This window comes from Saccostrea echinata, unplaced genomic scaffold (assembly GCF_033153115.1).
Source record: "Saccostrea echinata isolate AGI-Se365-2 ecotype Australia unplaced genomic scaffold, CSIRO_AGI_Sech_v1 ptg000022l, whole genome shotgun sequence".
In the NCBI taxonomy this organism is placed as follows: domain Eukaryota; kingdom Metazoa; phylum Mollusca; class Bivalvia; order Ostreida; family Ostreidae; genus Saccostrea; species Saccostrea echinata.
Window position 1 is genome coordinate 2893386 of NW_026889771.1, and position 23497 is coordinate 2916882.

A 23497-nucleotide genomic window follows, 5' to 3' on the forward strand; every position below is an offset into this window, starting at 1 on the left:
AGGCATCAAAATGTAATGAAACGTATTTATATACCATTATGACATTTATAATTGACTTTGGATTGTAGGCCAACTTAACTCTCTTACTCTCTCAGAACTCCGTTAACCTATGTCTGTCACTGAGTCACTTCTAGGCGTGCTAAAAAAGTTTAATATTTCCTGTTTCCCATATTCGCAAAAATTGATTTATAGCATAGTTTTATAGATATTACAGGCTTAACGTGATCACATGCTTGTATATGTGAAATTTACTCCATCAAGTATGCTCTTCTCCTAATTTGTCATGTTTTAATGGACCTTGAGCTTGATTACTTTTCATCATCTACATTTTTCATAGAACATTACAAAAATTCTAGTAGGAAAATGTTCTTATAATTAATTTTGAGTACAAATGTTTCATTGTAATTTAATGAGTTCCTCATTGAAATGTACCTGTAACTTATCGAGCATGGTGTAAACCAATTTAGCTCTCTGGGTTGACATTTTTGTAATGGCACTATCACTACTGGACGAAAAAAGTGCTGAGAATCCCAAATTTTACTGATAATGTTTGATAATTACTGATACTGTGCTGTTCTTGCTGATAAATACTGATATTTACTGTTATTCTTACTGTTGTTACTGATAATTTTAGTTGTTTCTGATAAATACTGATAATTACTGTCGTCTTTACTGTTGAGTCTGATAAATACTGATAAATACTGTTGATGTGCTGTCGCTGCTGAGATTTACTGATAATTACTGTGGTCATTGTTCTTTAGCTGAGAAGGTGCTAAAAAGCTTGAGAGATGATTAATTATTTTAAAGAAAGTATTTTATCAACAAAATTCATTACAATCTACTTACTAATTAAATTCTAAATGAAAAAAGTCACATGAATTATTTGTTTTCACATTTCATTAATCATTAAATTTTCTTTATTTTTATTTTATTATTTTTTTTTTTTACACCTTAATGTTAATATTAGATCAAAAATGTTTATGTTTTCCTTTATCTTTATATTGATCATTAGTTGTCAATATCTGAAGGGGGGAGTGTTCATGCAGTGGTTACTCTATCTATGCGGGTACTTTTTAAAACAATTTTTTAGTCACAAAGGTTTTAGAAAAAAAATCCTATCTCATATTTTTTCCGCGTGTATTTGTACTGTCGTTAAAATTTTAGAAAGCATCTTTAATACAGTCAATGGCTGCAATTAAATATTTTCATGTAGAGAACCTGAATATTTGACAAGTAACATGGGTTCCGTCTGCTCTGTTAGTTGACCCCCCCCCCTCCCCCTTTACAAACCATTCTCCTTTTAACAAGGCAGTATTAAATATTTCTCACAAAAATCTATTCATATAACATATACTATTTTTTTTTATACTTTATTGAAGAATGTGACAGGTTCAAATAATAAGATTTAATCATGATCTTAAATTTGTTGAATTATCTCTTTTAGCTAGTGCGCTATAGTTCTATAATTTATGTCCTCCTCGCAATTTTTTTTAATATCATTTTGTGGTATCAAGCTATCTATCTTCCGTTGTTTGTTTGTTTGTTTTAATTTTATTTTTTAAGCCATCAGAAACAAGAAATCTAATGCAGTGTGATTTTCATTCAATGAAATACGCATCTTTCTTTCTTCGTTAGTACCAGGCGCGTAGCCAGAATTGAAATGATGTGTACGCAGAGAACGGCAGGGGGTTGGCTGGGGGTCTTGACCGACCCCCCCCCCCCTCCCCCCGTTGTTTAAGGGCTCTGGTCAGGCACGTATTATAGTTTTTGCCAGCCAGGAAAAAAATTACAACTTTAAAAATTTTGACAAGCAAGGTCGAAAAAGGAAGATTGTCAAAATTCGAAGTCCTATTTCTTGTGTGTTTGTTTGGGGGGGGGGGGGGGATCCAACTTTCAAAAACCAAATTTCTACAACAAACAGTGGGGGTCCACCCTTTCAATGTACATTTTCAATAGTAAAAGGTTAGGTTTTGGGAATAAGTTGGGGGGAGGCTCCCCTGATACTACGTGCCTGCTGAAGCTCCGGAGTCTTACCAAATATTTCATTCATTTTCTTGAAATATAAAAAATATGCCATTTAGTTTTTGTTTAGGAAATAAAAGACATAGTAATATTTATTGTTTTAACGAAAATTAATATTCCATGGAAACTATAGCACATATAAATGAGGCTAAAAATTTAACCGATATATCAATTGGTATTATATAATCTTTCTTAACGTTTAAGAACACGTATACAAAATTTTAATTACGAACAAAAAAAAAAATTATCGTATTGTAAATCAGACTAGCAGATCATAGCATTGAACGATGTGGCTGATATTTAATTTTTCAAAGATCTTTAAAAAAAATATCAATGTATGATAGAACAATGACAAAATAATGATTGATTTATTTGGATTTTGCAGTTATTTTATAAAAGATTTCAAATTTTATCATACAGTCATGATAATATAAAATTTAAATCGACACAGTGTAACACAGCTAGTTTGAAATACGAATACTTGTTGGATGGTATTGAGATTTTTTTTCTCCGAATAATTCTCTCTTTTTTTTCTGAGAATGATGTGTACGCACTCGCGTATTTGCGTGTAGGCAGCTACGCGCCTGAGTACGATGTACGTACTAATTACTGTTAACAGCTAGATCAATTTTTAAAAAAAATCAATAACCTGCTTATACTCGGTCAGTCAGTTAAAAAACAAAATAAAACAAAACTTGAAATTACTCGGTTGTTCTAAAACCGTGTAAAATATATACATGTCTACCACGTGTAGAAGTTTCTACTTTCGTTTTGAGAATCGGGTCAAATATTAGTACATTTTGTTTTTCTTACGACATGCATTTAATAAAATTAGTAAAATTAGAAATAACCTTGTACAGAGAGTATAATATTTGTTGTCAATTCCATTTCTCGTTGTGCGAGATCAGTGTACTCAAAGTACACGCGACATGATTCAATTACATGTAGTTATATTCAGACTGTAGCAGAGAAAAGGGGATTGAAAGACTGTTAACTAAGCTGATAGGCGCAAGGTTGATTCTTTAGTCTTAAGTTCCATAAATTATACATGTAATAATTACTTTAATCTATAATCTCGTACAAATTTTGCATAATTATTTATTAGATAAAGTCAAAATCCTCGTCTCCGTTTTACAGGCCCTTAAACACTGTTAACAGAGATTCAAATGAATTTACATGTAGCACGCTCCCCCCGAATATTCTTTAAACTTTATCTCAAGAAATGTACGTAAAACTAGCAAATGAAATTAAATACTGAGCAAAGATCTACGTGAATTAAAATAAATTTATTTTATTTTAACATGTTTAAGTTACTTCATTTAATTAATAAGTTTGTACAATGTATATACATGTAACTTCACTTCTTTTCCTTTTTTTATTTTGTACTGTGTCCTATTTTGCGGAAACATTTTTCTATCAATTTAATTTGTCAACAAAGTCGATAACAAAAATTAAATTTTTTGTGCGTCCATAAAGATTGTTCCTGCTCCAAGTTGCAGGTACATGTACAGTGTAGGTTCATTTGTTTATTATTAACACCGGTGACCGCAGACGCAGAACAATAGGTAATTAGTGCCCATTGTTACGCTGACCACTACAACTTACATGGAATATACATGTTGTACCCCGTTCTGCCCCAGTGCCTAAGACATGTAAACAATAAAGCCAAATCACGGGTTGACCTTCGATTTCTGATCAATACAAATCAATTTAAACGTGTATTCCATTCAGATCTGTGACCTTACAATATTAAAATCGATCAACTTAATCATCCATTATTTACATTTAGTAGGTCCCATTTCCTATTTTCCATTCCATAAAATTAAATCAAACAAATGAGATTTTTAAAACTTATCGAATAAAAAATGTATTATGTGGTGACTTGTGAAATTGTAAGTGACCAACATCAAAATTACATGTACACGTGTATACTATTGCACTTACGCTATAATTCTGACAAATAATTTTTTATCAGCCTCCATCTGCCGGTTGCACATGTATTAACATGTAGCAGAGTTATATTCTGAGACGATCTACGAATGCTTGCATTACGTATACATAAAAGGGGGGGGGGGGGGTAATAAAAAATATGCCTCCAGACGGAACATTTTCACCCCCGTTTTCATCTCAATTTATTTTAAAAAAAAAAAAAAGCATGAAATTTATCAGCTTCGGGCAGATTTTCAGAGGGAAAAAGCTCAGAAAGACCGAACATTAAAAAAATTTTTTAAAAAATATACATATCTTTAGGAAAGAATAAAAAAAATTGCTATCACCTAAGGCCATATTTAAAATGAAAATGATTGTTTGTCCCCTCTTGACCGAGTGAAAAAAGCCCTAATCAAACTTTTTCTATTCTGCTGGATTTTTTTTATCCCGATTTTTTTCCCATCCATTTATAATTATTTCAACTTCAGTGTTTTTTAATGAAAAAAATCACCAACCTCCTTACTCAAATTTCTTGAGTCGGGCTATCATTTTTTTTTCCCCAAAAAGCGTTAATGTTTTAGTATTATAGTGACTTATGTAAAAATAAAATTATGCAAAAGGAAAATTTCATTTATTCTGCTTACAGACAAACATGTACTATTTTCATAGATTCTTGGAAAAACATTTGCTTTTACGCTGACAATTTTATTTAATGTTTAACTTTAATTATAATTGTCAACATTTTCACAACCGTATTGTCATCGAGATCAGCGCCATAATTTTTGTCACAAGCAGTAAATATAAAGAAACATGAAAATGTTGTTTTGAAAATTAAATAAAAAGAAAGTAATGATTGAAAAAGGTTTTAACAACCCTAAGCTCTATTTTAGCACCTTCTCAGCTAAAGAACAATGACCACAGTAATTATGAGTAAATCTCAGCAGCGACAGCACATCAACAGTATTTATCAGACTCAACAGTAAAGACGACAGTAATTATCAGTATTTATCAGAAACAACTAAAATTATCAGTATCAACAGTAAGAATAACAGTAAATATCAGTATTTATCAGCAAGAACAGCACAGTATCAGTAATTATCACATTATCAGTAAAATTTGGGATTCTCAGCACTTTTTTCGTCCAGTAGTGTATGTAATTCAAGCGCTATAGACAAGGAAAGGAGTTCTAGAATACAGTCTGGAGCTGGGTCAGTTCTAGAATACAGTCTAGAGCTGGGTCAGTTCTAGAATACAGTCTGGAGCTGGGTCAGGTTTTGACGTCTTACTTCTGAGATTGTAAAATCACATACATTCGTTGGGTTGAATTTTTGTGGTTTGAGGAAAAAGTATGGGTTGGTGGGGATTTGATTTCCTGGATGTAGAATTCTTGAGAAGTTATTAATGGGAAAAATTACATTTCATGGTGGACATGAATACGTAAGTCTCTTTATACTTGGAATTCAAAGAAAATAAAAACTCCACAAGATTAGTGACATCACAGTAATAAAGCTAAAAATTAATAAACTAAAAATAAATTTCTTAACTAAAGACACGAAATCCTAATTCAAATTTTTGCTGAAAGGTCAGTTTCAGATTTACTCATTGAATCTCCAGTCCATACTTTAAATAATGTGTTTTGTAAGCGAGGTATCTTCCAGACTCGGCAAATGACATGACCACTGCATATAATGATTTAGCCACATCACATAACGATTTTACATTACTGCAAATAATGAATTAACAACTGCATATAATGATGTGACCACTGCTTATAATAATTTAATCACACCATATAATGGTTTTACAACAGTACTGCATATAAAGATGTGACCACAGCATATAATGATTTAACCACATCAAATAATGATTCAACCACATCATATAATGATTTTACATGTACAACTGCATACACGTATCATGTTTTAATCACTGCATATAATGATGTGATCACTGCATATAATGATTCAATAACATCATATAATGATTCAAAAACTGCACATCATGATTAAACAACTGCATATCATGATGGGACCACATCACATAATGATGTGATCACATCATATAATTTAAAATTGACCTTAAGGCAGTTATGGCGTTCCATAAATGCGTTCTATGGTTATGCTCTACTATGAGTATCCTGACACTTATTCTTAAATCAACAGCAGATCTAATGATAAGAATTTCCAATGATATTGTTATACACGACCCATTGTTCTCCTTATATTTTCTAGAATTGACATAATTTGGTTGATAGATGTGCCTCATAATTATAAAATATTTCTAATATAAAAATATTTTTTATATCCTTCAACTGACGTAGAATGAGGAAGTTTGTCCTAAAACAGTCTCCATTAACGTTAAATTATTTGTAACTTTTATCCTAAGTAATGAATTTGTTGATTGAAATATGGGTGATAGCACCATTTCAAAACTAGCAGAATAGAAGAAACATTCATTATTACGAGTCAGCGTTATCTAAACACACTATCATAGAAAGCATACTTAAAATGGTTTACGCAGTATATGTAAACTCGGAAATAAATTTTCAACTCATTTTAATGGTTCCAAATCATATAAACACGATTTATATAATTAAAATAAATAACTATGAAATTGAAATAAATTTCAAAACTTTACATATGGCCCCAAATATAAGATTACAATGCATGTTTACGTCATAAAATCCCTTGATTCTGTTCACAGTTGACATATATGTGTGTGTGCAGCATGTTATAGTTGCAGTTAAGAGTCAATACAGGGATTGTTTTCTGGACAGATGAGTGTTATCTGTTATTTTGACTGTCTCTATCTGTGAACCGCTAAATATCCATACCATGAAACGATGAGTCCAGGCAATGCTGAAAAACAACACTGCACGATCGCTGATTGTTTTGGATTGAATGACAGTGATTTCTTGAAAGTTGGGAAAATTCGCAGATATTTACTGTCCTATTACATGTACGTCCAATATTTCGTTCTTGACACGTTCGATATGGTCATTTAGTAAAATTGGGTGTCTACAATATTCTATAGAATGGCCGATGCTGAACAGTTCTATGATTTCCCATTTTCTTAGCATTATAATTATCCTCTAAAGTTTTCCGACGATCTTTTATTTCAAATACGAAATAACATACAACCTGCCGATTGTTACAAATTGTAATTTTCTTTGTTTATCTAAGCTTTTCACCGCTTTAAAAACTTGCTGTGATATCGTGAGGTCACCTATCACGGGTTGATCACGTCAGACTGTTTCGTTAATATTTTCTTAAGTCGTTCGATTAATATTTCATGAAATATGTGTCGACTAATATTTTATGAAAAAAACATATATTGATAGCACAAATCGTAAGTCATATAAAAATCTTTCTGTTTTTCTAAACGGAAACACGAAGACAATATTTACAGGCGTATTTCATTATGGTCTGCTTTCTCCACTTATGAATCATTTTCTCCATTTCAAGGTCATGTGAAGTCATGCATGCATAATGTAAAAACAATCGTCTCGGAACACATGAAAAGTTCATGCAGCTCGGGAAATATGTAAACAATCACAGAAATTATTTTATTATTTTATAATAAATTGCAGAACACACTAAAAAACAATCAAAAAATAAATAACAAATGACTATATTATAACCGTTAAAATTCATACGCATATGAAAAAAATACAAAATATGAAATTTAATATCTTTGCCGTCTAGATTATTCATTTTTTTCTTATCTTAATTATCAAAGTCTTTTATTATTGGGATGTGGGTGGGAACTGGTTGTCCAGTGGTTTCAGCTGTAATCTCTCCCCTTTCATCTACTATACTACAGAAAAATTAATTTTTTTTAACCCTTTTTAATTACGAATAACAAAAAGGGAATAAAAATGAGTTTATTAGGATAAAAAATAATGAAATTAAAGTTTAAAAAAGTTGAATTTTAGTTCTTTAATTTTTCGTTAAGAAAACTAGTACTTTCATAAAATAAGTAAAATATATGATGGCAACTAAGTTTAATTTTTTAATATCAAGTTTTACGTCATCTTCCGTGTCATGAGGTAGGTGAACCGAGATTGAATACACTTTTACAAGATGATTTATTAATCAGTTATAGTGTGAATTTAATTGAGCAATAATCATTATGAATGTTTTTCTGACTTTTAAGTGAATACATGTGCAGCTATTAATGCTTACCTACAAGTTTTATATCCTCCAATGAGCAAAAACGAAAGAAAGCGAAAGCATCTAAATCTTTAATGCGCGTGATTCATAATTGTTTGTCGCATGCTCTTTAATGTTGATTTTCAAAAAAGAAAAATCCTTGATTACAAGCAAAAATACCAATTCTTCATGACCAGTATAATCAATTAGTTTTCGTGCTTTGATTTAAAGAAAATGGCACAACATATATATGAAACTGACCATGTAGACGGCATTTAATTGACGGCTTCACTGTATCTAGGTGTATCAAAGTTATTGCGTTTTTTTCTGTCCTCTCTCTACTGGCATATTATTTTTTTCCTACTAAAAATTTGCTTTTCTTGCCGTTTTTTATTCCACACTCCACATGGCCCCTGTGCTATTAATAGTGCTACACGACTTTCAATACAAAAGGGATAACTCTAGAATATGATTCTTACTGAGTAAAATGTACAAAAAGCAAAATACCAAACAACGAGACAGGGCACTTTTAGAGGGGCGGGCAGGGATGAGAATCAAAATGTCAATTTTATCTGGCCATAATTGTATTCGTGAAAAAGTTTAGAATAAAATTGATTAAAAGATTACAGTCTAAATTGCATATTGCATGAAAAAAATAACACTCTGCTTCTCACACCGGACAACCTTGGCTAACACTGGTGGTAATGTGGAAATATTTTTTCTTGAGATATTTTGTTTCTATTGACATCAATATCATATTCCTATCAAAAAAGATAGTTTCTGCTAAAAAGTGAGGACACTTTGGGGTAGGAGGTGAACAGACCGAAGAAAGTAAAAAAATACCATAGGATCCAAACGAAATACAATAAAAGAAGTAAAATACCCAGTGATAAAACAACGAATTTTGCATTTGAACAGATAAATGACGGAATACAAAAGTTCCAGTTATAGTGAGGACGAGTGTATCTGTTACAAAATTATGGATCATTGCAATTTAGTAGGGTACTTTTATGTGTAAGTATGTATGCATAAGTTTCAAACACTTGTTTCTGGATCGTACACGTTGTTGCTAGAAGCACTAAAACTACTCTGGCAGGACACTGGATAAATTGTGGGAGCCAGCATGTACAATGTAATGAAAGGTACTTGGATACTGGGAACTTACATCATCCTCATAAGAATGAAAACGGTAAACTTCATCTTTGATAATATAAAGTCCAACATTGATCAAATCTATTTTAATCTCTGTGTATGGTTTCGTGTTGAATCGTCTTAGGTAAGAAAAATACATATGTATTTTTCTTGAGAACATTTTATGTGATCATTGGGCAAAAAATCTCTTTTTATATAATCAGATACCCTGTTAGCATTGTTTTATGTTGGATTTATGTTCGACAAATATCCGTCCTCCATAAAACTTCGTATATCGGAATCTCTGTGTCCTTTAAGACTTTTAATGGAAGAATATTCGTCCTTTACATCCGTTGTGCTATTAGTTACATAATCAACACCTTTACGGAATTTTAATTCCTCTTCTTGGTTTCTCATATAACCATTGCAGTAGTTGTATTTTTCCATCCATTCCTCATGGTCATCACAAGATTTGTCGTATTCCATGATTTCTTTGACCGGAGGAATGTACCCCAATATATCACTGCTTGAAGATCTTAACTCGTCCCCTAAATCTAATACTTTCTCTGATTGGCAGACTACTTGCTTGTGATCTACTAAAAGAAAATTAAGAAAGATTTAAAACATCTTTACCTCGTCGGAACAGTTTCACACATACACACCACAAAGTATTTATAGTTATGTATACATTTATATGAATTTCCGCAAGTTTTGTATTTGTAATTCCTTTATCAACGAATTGTGAATCAGGAAATGCCCTTAATAATTATATGAAAATATATTAGAAAATTTAGTGGAACCTGGAAATATTTGAGTTAGAATGTACTAGATGAATGCATTATACAGAACCCTCTATAGATGAACCACAGTTCCATGATAACAGAGAAAAAAAGAAAAGAAATTTGGAACAATAATGAATAAAAGCAAGTGGATATTTCGTCCAGGTAGCCACATAAAAACCTACAAGGCTTTGTGTCCTACACGTCTATAAATTTCATTACCCTGTATTATATCTAATTCAACTCTGTACAATGAAAAATAAAAGATGACGATTAGTAATCAAGCTCAAAAGCCCATTGAAAAATACAAATCGGGATCATGCAGAGTAAACACGGATCTCTGAAAACATCAGAGGTGGGATAAGGTGCCATGGAGGAGTAAGCATTCCCTGTCAACCGACCACATTCGCTGTGTGATCCTTCTTATGATCCGCTAAACGGAAAAATTCCATGACAATTCAGTGTGAAAATAATTGCCTAATAAAAACGACAGTCAACATTCGACTTCACGATAGATTGAAATTGCTAACAAGGTCATTGTATGGACGATAGAATTTGCAAAAAGTATGCGTTAAACAAGACTTTTAATATCCTTATATCATCAACTTATTTATAATAGCTCGCCTCGTTTTAGAAATGGTTCCTATGGAGAACATACTCTTGCCTATCGAATTAACTGGGAGATATATACTCCATATGCAGGCGATGTTCTTGGCATATTGCTACATAAAAAGGATGTTGGAGATAGAAAAGTTAAAATTATCACATTCATCACACAGTTCAGATGAAATTTTCCTATAGTCTATCCATATTTGAAACAGGTGTGTCAGACTATGGTGTCTTTTATTTTGAGTCTACTTTGGAAAGAAAATACATGGAAATGTTTTCAACTGATAAAACGTCGACGATATATCTAAATGTCTAATTAACGATCACAGTAAGAGACTTTTATTTTTGTTTGTTTTCTTTTTTTTATTCTGTGTCCTACAAAACAGGCCTGTTACATGTAATCTCGTGATTAAAGCAATAAAGCTTTTTAATAACCATGAAGTCCCCGCGTGTAGATTCAGAGTGTTTTACCAAAATAATTTTCCAGATGACCAATGACAAAATACATTGTTTGTAAATTTACGAATTCCATTTGTCCCCCGCATGGCGCAGTTGTAGAGTGTCTGCTCTAGAGTCGCGGAGTAAGGAGTTAATCCTAACGTCGCGGGTTCAAATCCCACTGTGGGACGTGGAGACCGGTCCTTCGGATGAGACCGTATAAACCGAGGTCCCGTGTCGCAGTAGGTCCGTGTTTGCTCTGCTCCAAAATCTGTATTGTTTGATGGACTTTTGAGCTTTAATACTGTTCGTTATCTCCATACATTTCATTCTGGCACGAAAAAGATCCCTCACTGCTCAATGGCCCTAAGTGCCGAGCATAGGTCAAAATTTGCAGTTCTCCACCGGCAAGTGGTGGCGTCTCTATATGAGTGAAAAATTCTCGAGAGGGACGCTAAACAAGAAACATACAAACAAAACAAACAGTCGAATTCCATTTTTATTGAAAAAGCAGTTATGTATGATATCAAAAAATTTGGTCTTTATTTAATCGTGGTGAATAGTTGTATAAAGTGTTGAAAAATCGTACATTTCGATGCTATAGATTTAGGTAAAGTTTTGTGATTTCAAATCTTTTGGAGTTTTTAGCATATCAGGTAATTATTGCTTCTTGAATATGTTGATGTACACGTACTCCTTAGGTTTATTCTTTACTGCTCTTAATATTTGGTGACAAGGATGTCAAATCAATCAGTAAAAATTGACTGATTGATTGATTGATTGATTGATATTGTTTTACGCCGAGTCGGAAATATTTCATCCATATTTCGGCGGGAGGTGTAAAGAAAACGGCTTATCAAAACATTTACTATCACTTGCTATGCCTTTGTTTGGATATTTATGTGCTCAAGGAATCCATTATAGGTTTGGTAATTCAAATTCAATATGATTGTTTGGAATACTAGAATCATTTTAAACGGACTTAAGATTTTGAAGAATTTCCACTTTAGAAAAAGAAGTATGAGTGTAAATTGGATTACCACTCGCAAAATTAAATTTAAGTTCAATAATAATGAGCCTTAGAAAAAATATCAACTTTGTTACCTTCTTTGTCAGCTGGGATTAGTAAATATTGATAGTGTAGCCTATCTACATGTACATGCAATTCTTTCTTTTCACTTCTGAATTACTGAAGACAGAATGATACATGGTTTTCCTATGTTTTAGATAATAATTTCAAAATTGAACTGATTCATATTACCACATAACAGAGATTTTTGACCTTTCATTAATAAAGAATCAAGTGGGGAATTTGAATCACGTGATGTTGATGAAATGCTGCTGTGCCCGCTATCTCTGCTGAGAAGTCTGGAAAACGGAGTGTCCTTCACATCACGATCGGATTTCTTAAAACATAAATATTATAATCTCTATAACATTATAAATCGCTTCGTAAACAATAATTGCATTAAAGATAACGAAAAAGATATAATACCTAGCAAGTAATTTATACTAATTATTATTCAATTATTATTACAATTATGTTGTCAAAACAAATCTAACCTCTGCTTGTATAAAGGAGATGTGTTCCTCTGCTTGACTCGACTCAATATAAAGACTGTTTTCTCGCTTCTGAAATAAACATAATTTTTCGGGGGAAAAATCAAGATATTTTAATCTACATTAATTAATTAAGGTTTAACATAGTTTCAAAAAAGAAAACTTTAAAAGAATGAGGTTGTAGAAATATTAAAAGGGTTATAATATAAAGAGCGGGATAGTGCTAGAATACTCGAGTATTTTTAGCATGCAGAGAAAACCTTTACGAGTTCATATATGGATAGTGTACTGTTTTTATTTTTCTCTTTTTTCTAATATGTAGAACCAGGATTAGTTTTAGTCTTTACAAAAAAGTCCCTTCCGGTTAATCACTCAAGGCTAAATGCATATTGTCATTTGCAGCTCATATTTAGACCACTTTACCTTTAGCCAATCTATGCATAAAATGTAGAAATTTTTCATAGATTTCATATGCAGCTTTATATTGTTGACACATTTTGAGCTTTTCTAAAAGATTTTTTGATATTTTACTTTAATTTTCATCTTAATAGTATTTTACAACATGTTTACGCATAAATCTTCATTCATTGATGTATACAAATTACATGTATAAAAATGAAATCCATGGGAGTGCGGTTACTTATATGTAGTCCAACTGTTTAGAAACTTGTGATATAAATTTATACCATTGTCTTCAGAAGCTGAAAATACTGTATTAAATATACTTAAACGCAAAAGAAACGCAACATCTTTTTTTAGAGGGGGATATACACTGTATATAGGGTATAACTTTGTACTAAAAAAAGTAAGGGCATCTTCAACTTTGCGAAATCGGTATATAATTTAACGGTTGAATGATTTTCATAAAATTACCGGAAGTTAAGCTTGAGCCCACTTAACAAAAATCAAAAACTGCATGTTTAACAAAACATTCTGCATTGATTTAGGTTTTCAAGGGTTTGTATCTTCCATTATAAGTATTGCAGCAATATTCCGAAAAAAAAATATCCCTTCTTTTCCTTAGGTGATGCTACTTAAGGCTTCCTCAAATGACTTTAGTACGCATTTCCATTGCTCTAACTGGTAATTCTCAAAATAAAGGTGAAGGAGAGTTGCAGATGCAAATATTCACTACATTACGACTCAACAGGCTCTTAAATGATGAAATTCTAAGATATTTAATTAATCAAATAGTATATACAGAGGAATTCATTGCAGCTCATTGCAGACCAGAATATTTGTTTTGATTAACAACACAGAGTAAATAATTCTTGATCTCGAAGAAAGCATGCTACACTGAGGTATAGCTTCGCTTGACTGTGTTTATGTTACATAGAGTGCTTTCTCTTTATCTTCCTTAATTTTATATCAAAATGAACATTCAATAAATACCGTATTAGCAGAATTTTTTAGCGAGGATTCAATTTTTTTGCATTATTAGCGAGGGTTTGGAGATCTGTAAAATTTAATATCGCTAACAATTTAACCCGTAAGAATTGTTATAGATATCTTTCTTGACATTATAAAATCGCTACAATTACTTCTCGCTAAAAATATCTACCTTTTCTTGATAAATTGCTAAATTTGCATATAGCTAAAAAAAATCCACTTATGCGGTACAGGTAATTATTATAAGTAAAACACACAACTCCTATATAAATAGTAATGGAAAAGACGGGTTAAAACTGTAAAAGCGTAGCGCCACGTGGATTTGCACCAAGACTCTAAAAACAAACCTGCTTGTAAAACAAACATTCTGAGCTAGTCTAACTATATTATAGACTATTTAAATACGAATTAGGTTTTCTAAGAGAAGTTTCCTTATTTCCGGCTTTTTTTGTTCGACCCAGGGTAGGGGTGCCCCTAAAAAAATCCCAATTTAGATTATTCATAAGATCACAGACTTTCATAATTCTATTTTGGAATAGGTCTGCTTTGAGGGACTTTAGGTTCGAAAATCATGCAAAAATGGGTACCTTAGCGGGGAAAATGTCATTTTAGCCATCTTTGAGGGTAAATTTGCAAGTAATAAATTCTAATTTTAAAATTCAAATTTGAAACATCTATACACATATATACAATAGAAAATAGCTAATGAACGATGGTTTTGAAATGTAACTTTTTTTTCAGGGACATATTGCTCTCTAATAGGCCAATGCTTTTAAAATTCATATTAAAACATTTTTTTTAATTTTAAATATGCTGAGAAATTAAAATGCGATAGGTAGTCAAAGGATCATCTGTGAATACATTTCCACCCTCAAACCTTCGATTGATAAGGCAGAATTTTTACATGCAATTGATATTTCATTATTTGACATTATTTTAACAATTTATGGTCGCCCGCGTGGCGCAGTGGTTAGAGCGTCTGCTCTAGAGTCTCAGCGTAAGGAGTTGATCCTTACGTCGCGGGTTCAAATCCCACTGTGGGACGTGGAGACCGGTCCTTCGGATGAGACCGTATAAACCGAGGTCCCGTGTCGCAGTAGGTGCTGGCACGAAAAAGATCCCTCACTGCTCAATGGCCGTAAGTGCCGAGTATAGGACAAAATTTGCAGCTCTCCACCGGCAGGTGGTGGCGTCTCCATATGAGTGAAAAATTCTCGAGAGGGACGTTAAACAACATACAAACAAACAAAAAACAATTTATGCTTCTAAAATTTTAAGTGAGCTCGTCAATTGTCACTCTAGTTACTTACAATTTGCTTGCAATCTTCAATTTGAATAGATTGGATAGGAAATTCTTCTTGGAAACCTAGCTTTCTGATTACTTGCCTGAAAGATAAAAGGAAAAGAGAAAGACTGTGGCATTAAAAGATTCAAGCTTCTCAACTTTACTGTATCAAATATAAATGAAACTTACAATATTCTCAAATATCTAGACAAATTATTTTATATGCTTCATGATGAATAAATCACGTTTCTTTTCACAAACCTGATAATGCATACAAGACCAAATATTGCAAGAATGAAAAGAAAACAACTCCCAGCAGCAATAAGAGAAATATCACGAACTGTCAAATCTGAAAGTATAAATCGAAATTTTCTTTGAACATAAATATCACCGGTCTTTGGTGACTTCTCATATGAGTGAAAAATTTTCGCAAGGGACGTGACACAACCACCAATCAATCAACATTTATACCGTATCCTTGAAACTGTTTTATTTTTAAAAGATATACTAGTATTGGAAATGTAAGAACAATGGAATTCTTGAAGGATAAAATTGATGAAACCAAAAATAAATTTCAATAAAAAGATCCCTTAGAATTGAGGAGAGAGAGAGAGAACATTAGCAACAAAGTTTAGGAGGGGATATTTAAGAAACTGTATCTACGCTTGTTTTTGTGTTTGTTTTTTCTGTGTGTGTGTGTGTGTGTGTGTGTGTGAGGGTGTGTGAGGGTGTGTGTGTGTGTGTGCGTGTGTTTTGTTTTGTTTTTGTTTTGTTTAATATGAATCTATTTTTGCTTTAGGAATTGATGAAATTGAGTTTTTCTTAGAATTACAGTTTATTCTCCTCCGCTGATATGTATATGATTGTTCCTTGTCCCACAAAAACATATTTGAGTTATGATGATTGAAATGAAGCCAAAACCTTCAGGATGAGGAGCATTTTGAAAGAATTTCCCATACTGACTAATACAAGTAAATGGTGTGGTTCAGTTTTGTTAACTCTTTTGATTGATTGATTGATTGTATATTGTTTTACGTCCCATTCGAGAATTTTTCACTCATATAGAGACGTCACCATATACCGGTGAAGGGCTTCAAATTTTGACCTTTACTCGGCACTCAGGGCCATTGAGCAGTGAGGGATTTTTATCGTGCCAACGCCTGCCGTGACACGGGGCCTCGGTTTTTAAGGTCTCATCCGAAAGACCCGCAACTTTCACTCCAAAGTGCCGAGCGCATGGCGGAGGAACAGTTACTACCTATTTTTTATCGACTTAGGTCTGTCGCGGCCGAGATTCGAACTCACGACCTCCCGATCACGGAGCGAGCGCTCTACCGACTGAGCTACCGTGAACGGTGTTAACTCTTTTGAAAAAACGGTCACTAATATCGATACCTCAACTTATTCGAGTTAATAAACATATTTTGCTGGATTTTTATATAAACCAGACTACACAGTATAGATATACTGGTTTGTTCTCATAATAGGGCAAGAAAAAGCGGCGAAAAATTGTAGACTTCAATATTTTTTTTAACAATTCTAATTGATATCAAACCAAACCTTTAGGAAGAGTAGAATTGTATTATACAAATCAATGTATCTTTTTTTAAGTGTCGTGGCTATTTTGTTCACAAAAAATATTACAAACCGAGAAACAGAGTTGTGTATCTTGGTGTTGGCTAATTATATGTTGAATCGATATTCAAAATATTAATAAAGAGATACTTTTACAGAAATTTCTATTCCTAGTCACCTTGACAACCGTTCATTGAAAAAAAAAATCGAAATACATAATTATAAAGCTTGGTATGATAACTACCTACTTTTGTTGATAAAGGAGTAAAAATGATAATGAATAGCATTTGAAAGGTATTTCAAAGATTATACTATTTTTAGTAACCCGAATAATACCGTATCGACATAATTTCATTTGGGCATATTTTGCTGTTTAAATAGAGGAACTCGTAAGTTGTCAGAACTTTTTTCCGATCCTATTGATTGTTTCAACAAAATATATTCAAAACAAACAAAACAAAGGTCTGTGTATAAAGTTCTATAAATTCAAAAGATATTTCTTGCCATTATTCTTTGGAATTCCAATAATCATATCACTATATGAAATATCCTTCCTTAAAGATACTGCAGCAACCCATATGCCGTATTTCTTTTCAGCCTCAAGACCTTGGATTGTATACTGTGACATACCGTCGGCAGATAGACTGACCTCACCTTTGTTCCCTGAAAAAGAATTGGAAGGTTTTGAATTTTACATTTGTTCAAAAATTGATTGATTGATCATTTGTTCGTAAAAATTTATACTGCATAAAAAAAAGTTCAATCTTATTAAAACAGCAGTCCAGCTTTTACACCTTGAATTTACAATATTTTTTTCACCTTTACAATTATCATGGTTGTTCAACCGACAATACTGTATTCTGTATGAATTAACGTAAGCATTTTTTGCGCTTGTCCTATCGCATTTGATACGAGACCATGACACAGCAAGACTGTCATCTGGAGGAAGCGGAAGTAGTCTAATATCTGATGGCTTCGGCATCTCTGTAATGAAATTAAAAGGATAAATATGCAATTGATTTCTGCTTCCAAATATGCAAGTGCAAAATGCCTGATATTTTATTTTTCTTTATGGTTATTGGTTTGTTCCAGGAAATTTCATAAAATATATTCCATAAAAAATAGATGAGATTTTCAAATTTAGACAAGATCAGAAACTTAGAATTTAGCGCAAACCAAGTTATGATAATTAAGGTTTCATGTTTGCGATTTCTTCATGAAATACGTAGTTAAAGTGACACCGTGACGGAAAAACGCGAAAATCGACAAAAGTAGAATTTATGCACGACACATGCAATTTTTTTGCTCGGTTCTTGAAAGTATTAGGTTTTCAGCAAATTACAGGTTTCAGAACCTAAAAAATCTAGTTTAATGGAGAAAAATAAAAGTAAAAAAAATCTTTGTATAATCCAACAAAAATACTGCTTCACTTCTTCATCTTTATTGTACGCATGCGCTGAAAGTTGAAGAATTTACCATGGTTTCAATTCCATAGATATAAATGTCGGATGACCGAGAATTTTTATACAATCTTCAAAGAAGATGATCAGAACTTATTTCTCACTTCTGCTTGCTCCAATTTAATGTTGTTTACAAGTTTCTCGTTAAAAATAAAGGAACCGTGACTTTGACATTGTGGACATTGACGATAAAAACAAAGCCATAGATACAACATTTGTTTTTCCGGCACTTACATTTTGCAGCTTTTTTCTTGCTTTACAGTGCAGTTGAGTTGTCAAAGCTTCGCTATATTCATATTTCACATAAATCTTTTGTTTTGTGATACAACTTTCTTAAAAGAAACGCGTGATTTTCACTCATTATGTAACTTTAAAAGAGAAAAGTACAATTGTATAAATTGATATGGAGCAAATATTGAAACAAACGCAATATATTTAAATACTTTCTAAGATACATGTAGTTGTTTTACCCGCGTCTTTAGTGTATCTGCATGTTTCCTGCCATCGAATACCACTACTTAAATTTTCTCCATTCAACAGGGCAACACCAAAAATGATTTCATCAAACGAATCATTTATGTCTCTTTTGGAAACCAGCACGTGATTTCCGGTAAGGCTGGTGTCTTTTGGTAGTACATTTATTTCACCCTGAAAATTACAATGAAATCGAACGAATTTGAAATGTTAATACTTAATATAAAATGTGTACGTATGCTAAAGATAATATTTTTGTGTAGGAAGAAATACTTTCTATTAACTCTTCAGAAGACTCTTTAAAAGATATGGACATCAAATAAATAATCATTAATGTAAAATAATAAATAATTAATGTACATGTACTGTCAGATTGATATTTTTATATTCCTACCCGGCATTTTTGAACAGCAGCCTCCCCTTTGCACCAAATAACATGTATTTTTGAAACACTCTGAGATGCAAACGAAGATCCAAACCAAGTCAAACTCATTTTATCATCACCAGCTTGCTCCACTATCAACTTGTCTGGAGGGTTTAGTTCTGAATATTATTTCGTCAAAATTATCAAAAATTGAAAAATAACGCAATATATTTAAATGGACAGTCAGGTAATACGATAAAAGCAGGATTGAAGAAATTTTGAGATCATAGATAAAGGAACTTGAGTTTAAATTTCCAAGGTTCTCCACAAGGGAGTTTACCATGGCGGCCGGTCATGGTTAAATTTATGTGCGCCATGGTTAAACGAGCTAAATTTTTATAGCATTTCAGTATTGACAATCATTAATGACCTAAGTAGTTGTTTATACCACGACTGGGAAGCACCTCGAGAGAAAGCGGACTGTGCTAAACAAGCACGGCCGTTGATCGGCGAATACACCGTGAAGCGTGACACTTGAGAGTCAATCAGCTGATGATCAATATCTTGAGAGTTAATTTCGGAGAATTCCAATGTTCACTATATAATATAACAGATTGACAAAAGATAAAACAAAACAAAAAATACATATTTGAAATTATTTAAATTAAAAATGCCCCTACAGTTTTGGTTCAATTTTGATACATTTAGTACTTTTGTAACGTAAGACATATAATCATTTTTTATATTTTTATTTATTTTCTTTTTCTTTTTGCTTTATCATTATTTTATGTTTTTTGGTTGTTTTTTTTTTTGGGGGGGGGGGGGAGGGGGGGGGCTATTTCATTTTTCTTCAATGGTTAAGTTTTGTGAAATCAATCATTGATTAATGAAGCTTAGATAGTCTATAGCTCTCACGCATTCGTGCTTTTGATCACATTTCGTTTTCACGAAGCTTCCTCGATGATTAATTTTTTAAATGTTGAGAACCCTGAATTTCTATATATACTTTCAACTATGTATATTTTTTTCTATTGTAGAAATACTTCAATAACTACGAAATAGATCGTCCTGTATATCAGTACTATAGATGCTTGCTGTTTCATCCTTATCATCTTACCCTCATTATCCCTTACAATGATAGATGAATGCGGGGAACAACCAGCAGGGTTACAACCTGTAACACTGAGATTGTGACGACCTTCACATGGCACCAGCACGCTTCCGGAGAGATTTCTCGCTCCAAAGGTATGGTTCTTCAATCCGTCAGAGCTAACGATATAATTGCGTATTGCGCCATTCTGATACATTTCTGGAATTTTCTACAACAAAGTATTGCTTACCGTTTTATTTGTTTCGGATCTTTATTTGCTTTTTTTAAATATTTCCTTGTGTATATTTTTAGTTTTAATGACTCCAAGTCAATGAAAAATTACCGTTAGAAACTGTAAGTGACATAAGTATTGATACTCTAACTCACCAATTTCTTTTTCATTCAATAAAAATAGAGCAGAGGGAGGCAGTGTTCATTATTGCATTTATATCATAAATAAAATGTTTCATTACCTGTTTGATGTTTGAACAAAGTTAAAAATATCAACAATTTAACGAGATTGTTAATTGAAATCTTTCTTAATCTAAGCAGAGGGTTTTGAATTTTCAAAGTAAATGGTCTTTGGAAAGATATTTGCCAAGCGACTTAACATTTTCTTCTGAATTTTAGGTCATAAAAGCTTCAGTTCTTATAAAACTACACTGTTTTGTTGAAAACTATCATATATAATATTCCAATGCAGGAAGATATGGAGTATAACACGATACCTTCCAATATATCATTACTGAGCGACATTTCAAGGCACTGTCACACTTTGCAGACAAATAACCACTGGATGAAAGCCTAGGTCCATTCGTTGGAGCTGTGATTAAAATGGATTAAAATTAAACACTGAAGGCAATATCAATTTGTTTATAAACATTTATTTTTAAAAAAAAAACATTATTCACTTTTTTTGTCATCTACAGTAAGTAACGTCCATCAGTTTCTCTATTGTAATACAAATGTAAATTATCTCTATCATATCAGGAATTACAGAACTTCGAGGTATCTGGGGCCCGCTTTACAAAGGAACTTACGACTAACACCCAAAACTTATTAAGTTGATCGTACAACTTTGCAAAATAAATGATTCTGTTTGAAATTGCTAGCATAAAAATATCTTGTTGAATACTTTTTAAAAAAGATCAAAACCATATTAAACCAATGAAAAATAGGAAGTAATAAGCAGAATTAAATTTTGGTCTTAGTCGTAAGTTAAACGGGCCCCGGGTGCGTAAAAAGCTTATCAACGAGTAAAATCAGGAAAAATGTGTAAATATTCTGATTCATCGATCAAAGTTAAAAAGCCCTAACAAGAGATATTTTCTCAATTAGATACATATTACCTAATCAATTTAACATAGAGGCGTTTGAGCAATCATAATCATAAAAATTAATAATGAATTTTTAAAAAAATGATCGATAGATCCATTTAAATATTCTTTATCAATTGGTGTTTTAAAATACATAGGTTACTAAGCAAATCTACGAACAATTAATATTTCAAAGACTTTCAAGGGGAAATAACTATTATAATTAATAATGAATGATTATTTCAAAGGATTCTGTCAAAATATTTTTTAGTTCAATTTGTTTATTCTTATCATTAGATCAACTCATTATAAAAGCATGAACTAAGTTAAATTTGTACTGAAAATATCCCCCCAAATGCACATTGAATACCTCAATTGACCCATAATTTACTAACAAGGCAATTAGACAACTTGGTTTGCATAAATATTTAGCAGGTTTACCTTTGATACAAGTATTGAATTTAGCCGTTGTCAAATCACTATAGTGGAAACCCTCAATCGGTTTCTGTTGTAGCTCTAACTTATAAACAGAATCAGGAATAAGGCCACAAATCATTGCTGTTTTGAATCTGTCTATCTCATTTACCTGCAGATAGTTCAAATTATTATCAATAATGTAATCGAGGTGTTTAAACAATAACTAATACCTAATTTTACTTACAGCTTGGAATTAATTAATTCCTTTAATTTTTTTAATACATGTAATTTCATGCAGCACAAGGAGAGAAAACAGAATTATGGTTTGTTGTCATTGAAACTATTTAAGCAAGGGTTTTCATGACGCTTCGTATTCATGTATATGGTACCAATTTTGATGCACCAGATGCGCATTTCGACAAATTATGTCTCTTCACAAGTGATGCTCATGCCAAAACGTCGGAAATCCAAAATATTTATATAAGATAGTCTGAAGAGCTGAAAAAGTGCCAAAAACTGGATCCAAATACGTCGAAGGATCAGAGCTATACATAAGGGAGATAATCCTTAATTTTCAAATAAATTTCTAAATTCATCTTATTCATTGACAGCATAGGTAATTTCAAAAGAAAACGATTTTTATGTAGGGGTACATTGTTAGTGTTTGTGTAAACTTTTCTTAACTTTAAATCATATCACATTTTTTTTTTCAGTCTCAATGATTTTGAAAATAAAATTGATTCCAATATGGAAGTAAATTATTCAAAAAAAATCTTTTTGACCGAACGACAAGTATAAAAAAAATAACTTTTACCATCGATGGGTATTTTGACAAATATTGTAAAATTTCAAGGCAGGGTATACATAAACTTTCTTGAAATGTACCATTTATATCGTTTACCAGTGCTGTCGTCTAGCAATTGGTCCTAACTAGTATCATTTGAAATTTAAAAATAGCTATTGATTCCATTCAAAAAATTCAAAAACATATGAATTTAATAGCAATTGCTGGCTTTACTATTAACTTTTTTGATTTTAATGTAAAATTGATATTAGATGTAATATAAATGCATGGCTAAAATTTGTTGAAGATCACATTTTGATAGATGGAATCAAAACCAAAAGAAAGTTTTTTAATTTACTGTTAATTTAAAGTTGAGGAAAATATTCTGATTAAGAATTTCATATTTAAAGCCATCATCTACCAATTAAGTGAAAATTTTCCAAATTCCTCAGCAATTATTATCAATTATTCAATGAAGGTAAATACGATTTCCACCCTTGAAATAAGAAATATACTCAGTATCTATTTTAAATCTACATGTTCTGATCCTGAGTACATACTACTAAAAAAACTAGTTGAACTAAAAACAGACATTGAAAGCCTGTGGATAAGGAGCTCAGATTACATTCTAAATTTAACAAAGAAATTAACAAATGATTTTTGGAAAGAGGTCCTTAATTCCTGGGTAAGACTTATAAATATACACCAAGAAACCAGACAGGTG

General features: G+C 32.0%; 1 protein-coding gene across 1 annotated transcript; it reads right to left on the reverse strand.

Annotated features, from left to right (window-relative positions):
• Nucleotides 1–15306: 15306 nt before the first annotated feature.
• Nucleotides 15307–20481, reverse strand: LOC133190636 (uncharacterized). Its single transcript, XM_061326327.1, has 7 exons — nucleotides 20284–20481; nucleotides 19197–19345; nucleotides 18799–18976; nucleotides 17688–17852; nucleotides 17373–17531; nucleotides 15555–15642; nucleotides 15307–15394 (listed from the first exon to the last, which is right to left on the reverse strand). Exons 1-7 carry the CDS (start codon nucleotides 20471–20473, stop codon nucleotides 15307–15309), a joined length of 1017 nt encoding a protein of 338 aa, XP_061182311.1. The 5' UTR covers nucleotides 20474–20481.
• Between the last annotated feature and the right edge of the window lie 3016 nt (nucleotides 20482–23497).